This window comes from Sesamum indicum, linkage group LG3 (genome assembly GCF_000512975.1).
Source record: "Sesamum indicum cultivar Zhongzhi No. 13 linkage group LG3, S_indicum_v1.0, whole genome shotgun sequence".
NCBI classification, from domain to species: Eukaryota; Viridiplantae; Streptophyta; class Magnoliopsida; order Lamiales; family Pedaliaceae; genus Sesamum; species Sesamum indicum.
In genome coordinates, this window is record NC_026147.1 from 8587532 (window position 1) to 8592664 (window position 5133).

Below are 5133 nucleotides of genomic sequence, written 5' to 3' on the forward strand. Positions count from 1 at the left end.
AGGAATAAATGAGAGGGGGTGGGGGGGGGGGGGGGGGGGGGGCGCACAAATGACGCTATACAAATTCTGATGAAGTTGTGACAATGATAATCGAATTCATATGATACAAACAAGCAGGATGATACGGTTCTGACAGAAAAAATTGAGGCTTGTGAGAGAAATAGCTTACTCGGGACTCTCTTTCTGATAACCAAAATCAGTTGCTGCTTTGAGTGCTCTCTGGTATGTCTGCTTCATTGCTTCCTGTCATTTCAAGTAAAATGGATTTTAAATTACATATGAAATGTAAGAAATTTGAGTGCTCTAAACAGAACAGATCAGGTTGTGAACCTTGCCAATTTCATTTGCTTTTAAATGCCTTATATGTGTTTGGTCATGCTTAAAAGGAAGCACTTACCTGCAGTTTAGATTCAAAATCTTCAGGAGACCAATTCAAATTGCACTCTTTTAGTTCTAGTTCCCCAGCTATAACCTATAATAAACAACCAGAAGCTTGGCACATCATTTGTAAGGAATGGAGTACAAGACGACAACAGATATATAAATAATAATGGTTGCCCTTCAACAATATGTTTACACCGAGACATTCAAATTTTCCTCTTCAACCGATAATTTTACATATTTCTGCCAAATCCTTCTATTATCAAGTACGGCCAATACCATTTCTAGGTCCAATTAACAATAGGTTTATTCAAATGGTTTGTTTTCAACAATGTCTATATTTTTCCTGTGGATATCAAATGTATTACACCATTAAATCCAGCAGAAAAATTAAACCCCTGCTTGAGTTTCATATTGAATTTCATAAACACCTCCAAACCAATACTTATTTCTGATGTTTGGACCAATTTATGAGTTCTTAAGACTATAGCACACAGCCAACCATTAAAGGAATATATTTTCTTCATTTCTTGTGCTTAAATGTTAGAACTATACAGCATGATGATAACAGCAGCTCAGTTTTACAGAAAATGTCATACCCCTCCCACTCCAGCAGCCATAGATGGAGCAACTAGAACGTTGGCCTTCCTCAAAACATCAACTGCTTCAGGAGTACAAGGCATGTTTGAGCCTGAAAGAATTTGTAGGTAATTAGCGATAGTGACAACACAACAACAATATAAAAATGATGGTAAAAATAATCATAGTGATATAATGTGTGGATAGAAAATCAAAAGTCATAAGCACAATATTGGGCAATACCTTCTACAAGTATACGGCATCCTGAGTTTACCAAATTGATGGCATCAGATTGATCGATCTCATTCTGGCAAGCACAAGGAAATGCAACATCACACCTTTCGTTCCAAGGCTTTGCTTCGTCGTAGTACTTAGAACGAGCATACGTTTTTGAATAGTCTCTGCAAATATGACTTATAAGCTGATGCAGACTAAAAGTTATAAGTGAGTAGCAGTGAACTTACAAACCTTAAACTTCTATTCTGAGCTTTAATGTCTCTTAGAAAAGATATTTTCATGAAATCAAACCCATCCTCATCCACCAAATAACCCTTTGAATCTGTGAACCACAAACAAATGGAGATTGCAAATGAACTGCAACAGGAAGATACAGAAGAATTCCCTCCGACGATTTTACCATTCATCAGATAAGATAATCTCAGAGTAGGCATCAAAGACTTAATTTAGACTAGATGCCCCTAAGCATCATCATACAAAAAATTTGTGATCTGCACCAACTGCCATGGAGATGCCTGTCCAGCTTAAAGGTTATTGAATCTATCTGTCACTCTCCAACAATGATAAAATGATCCTCATAGAATAAAAAATTGTCAATTTTATAAAGCATGAGTATGGCATCTGTTGTGCAGGTATGTTGCAAAGACACGGACATGCCACTATAGGGTAAAAGCATGCCATAAATATAATTTCTGTTAACACGTTGTATATCCCTTTCCATTCAGCAATGTTTCTATGTTCATTCTAATTCCTTGCATAGTATGTTATTATGTCAGCCAGCAGACTTCGATCAGACAACTATAAAACTCAAGGTAGCTCATGTAATCACAATATATAGCTGCATTGGCGATGTCAAAGAAGAAGAAGATAGAGAAGCCTACCTGATACTGTTATGGGAAGCGCACCATATGCAATAAGCTTCTCTAGGACATGCATTGATATCTTTCCGGAACCACTAACTGCACATCTGGGAAACGAAAGGTGAAACATGGTGAAAACAAAACATACTAACCACAAGATACTCAAAAAACTGTTATGCATTTCCTCCACTCTAACATAGCACAGTTACTTGAGAGTGCAAGATTCAAGACTATTGTGCTTCTTCCATTATATCTTATTAATGTGCAGAGTCATTTCATGAACCTATAACTGGTATAAAATAAGTCCGCCACTCATTCTAAATAAACAAAAGCATTTGTTTAGTATGTAAAAGGATTAGTTTCATTCGTATGTATGAGTAAAACATAGATAAAACCTGGGTGAGGATGTGGGCACAGAAATGTGCTGAGTGATGTAAAAACAAAACAAGTAGTATAGCTTTAGCAATTCGTATAAGTAATGCATTAGGTAAACAATCTTTGATATGATATGAGTAGTAAAGTGTTAAACCTTAGTCCTTTCAGTTCTTTATTCGTGTCAGCAAGCATAAGTTGGGCAAAGAATACCTGTAAAAAGCAAGACGGTACTATTACAAGAACAGACATTTGAAGCACACAGAGAATAGGGGAAAGTTAGTCACCAATCCATAACCAGTAGCTTCAGTTCTAAGGCTGGAACCGGACCAGTTTACTCTAGGCCCTGTAAAACTTCCCTGTTTATGAGGGAATACACATCAAAATCACAATCAGTTCTCATTTTAAATCACATTCTTGAAAACTTGCATGAATAACCATGAGTAATATTTGAACAAACCTATTTCAGTGGATGGAGTTTGGACCAACATCTTTACACCAGAAAGAGAAAACTCAAATATACGAAATCCGCACTAGTGACGGCATAAGGTTTTCCGTTGTGTATTATTTGGAAATTAAGTTTCACCTTTTAGATCCTAGGACTGGCCAGAACCAAGTCTAGATTTTTTAAACTGGTGCAAACACATGGAAAGCAAAACTAGGAGATTATAGCTGATAATGTCAAACCATGAAAATGAATCCAAATTGCTTATACAATTTCATTGTTCCGGCCATATTACAAGAGCTACGACAATTATTACCTTAGGATTTCAATAGTCTCATCTCCAAAATATTAATGTAAAGAATCATAATCTTTCAATTCCAAGGCAGCCCATAAACATTTGTTTAGTTCAACACTAGAAAGTGCAAACACAAATTTAGCAAGACCAAAAGACCTCCATAAATTATGCACCTAACCTGAGAATGACCAGCCAGGCGCCGATATTGTCCATACAAATAACCCATTTCACGGGTGCCAACACCCATCTCCTCCGAAGGAAGATCCTGGATCATAAAAAGCAAGTCAGATAACCAAAGAAATATCCTAGAGACATACTTCAACAGATTGTATCAACCCATCTAACAATACCTTGTCAGGACCCAAATAGCGGTACAACTCATTCATGAAGCTCTGACAAAATTTCATGATCTATACTTGTGGTTCACAACACGAAAGAAGCAAGTCAACATCATTTCTGATTTCAACTTTTGTAACTACAATATTGCAGAATAAATATAAAACACCTCATTATCACTTTTGCCTTTTGGATCAAAATCACTCCCACCCGAAGAGCCACCAAGTCTGTATGGAGATAAAGCATTTTTTAATGTCTGCACATAAATAAAGCTGTGAGCTATTACCTCAGACGCATTACATCTCAGATTTCATGTCAAGTTAGATTTTGTGAGAAACAAAACAAGAATTAGAGGACAGCTAACTAACTCTATATCTAAGAGCCTACCAGTAGGTGCAGAAGTTCGAGAAACTCAAAGCAAACTCAACATAAATACTTAATGCGTTCAAGAGGTTGTCATATTATAGGGAACAAGCATTTATAAATGAAACCTGGAATTTTACAGATCAAGGTATAACAGCATCAAACCTGTTCAAAACTGAGAAACTTGGCAATGCTCAAGTTCATCAATGGATGAAAACGCAGACCACCCCTGCATGGACCAAGTGTTTGGTTAAAGTGAACACGAAATCCACGGTTGACATGTGTCTCACCCCTATCATCAACCCATGGAACCCGAAAGATAATGGTACGCTCAGGCTCTAACAACCGCTCCATAATATTGACATAGCTGCAATGTTGCAAGGCTTCTTTGTTATGATGATGGTAATACTCATCATGGTGAAGACAAGATTTTCTTGATTGATGAAACAACTATATTAGAGTATATTGATGAGACAACTTACTTGGAATTTTTTGAAATTACTCTTTCCAAAGCATGAACCACTTCTTGAACAGACTGAATGAATTCTGTTTCATGTGGATCCCTTCTCAATGCAGCCTCAACAATTGATCCAGCCGTTTTTGACATAAGAGCTGTGCTAAGGGTTCAACATGGTATGAGGCCAAGAGTAATTTCAGAAATGACATCAGATAATCTGAGAAATGCAATGTACAAGTGAAAATACCCCTGTCTGGATACTAGATTGGAGAGACAAAATCTCTTGCAGAAAATGCCGTTTTAGTTTTATTTCGTATGAAATTGCATAGAAAATGCTTGAGTAATTATTTACCACTGTACCAAAGATATCAACTAATATGTGGATTAATTTATTACTCTGGATCGGAAAACATCTAAAAAAATTTAGATACGTACTGTCAGAAAAGAAGTATGTGACAAATTGGTTTCCATTACCTTGTTCAATTTCCTTCATTAAATACTACAACAATTATCAAATAGAAGTCACTAGATTGCAGAGCATAAAGGCACAGCATTGTGAATAAATCCAAACCATAATTCCAATTACAGCAAGAACAAACACAAACAGACAGCACAAAAGAGGTCGCTAATAGATTGCCAGCATATCCCAGACAAAACAACAGAGAAAAGATGAATGACATAAGATTGTATAGCAACAGAAAGTCACCTTTCACATAAATTGGCTTATCAACTATTATCTTCTCCTTAGAGGCTTGCTGTAGGCGAAGAGCCTCTTTGTGAAGCAAGCTATTATTGTGCTCCTCTCCTC

General features: G+C 36.6%; 1 protein-coding gene across 3 annotated transcripts in view; it reads right to left on the minus strand.

Moving 5' to 3' along the window:
• Nucleotides 1–5127, minus strand: part of LOC105157721 (NADP-specific glutamate dehydrogenase) — a gene marked incomplete at its 5' end in the record, with an annotated part of 6844 nt that extends 1717 nt beyond the window's left edge. For 2 of the 3 annotated variants that reach the window (XM_020692549.1, XM_020692550.1), the window contains 14 exon segments: nt 170–243; nt 398–472; nt 981–1072; nt 1204–1361; nt 1429–1519; nt 2079–2164; nt 2587–2642; nt 2717–2788; nt 3348–3434; nt 3520–3579; nt 3675–3761; nt 4034–4235; nt 4351–4480; nt 5032–5127. In XM_020692549.1, coding sequence (XP_020548208.1) covers nt 170–243; nt 398–472; nt 981–1072; nt 1204–1361; nt 1429–1519; nt 2079–2164; nt 2587–2642; nt 2717–2788; nt 3348–3434; nt 3520–3579; nt 3675–3761; nt 4034–4235; nt 4351–4480; nt 5032–5127 — 1366 coding nt within the window. 3 annotated transcript variants of the gene reach the window in all.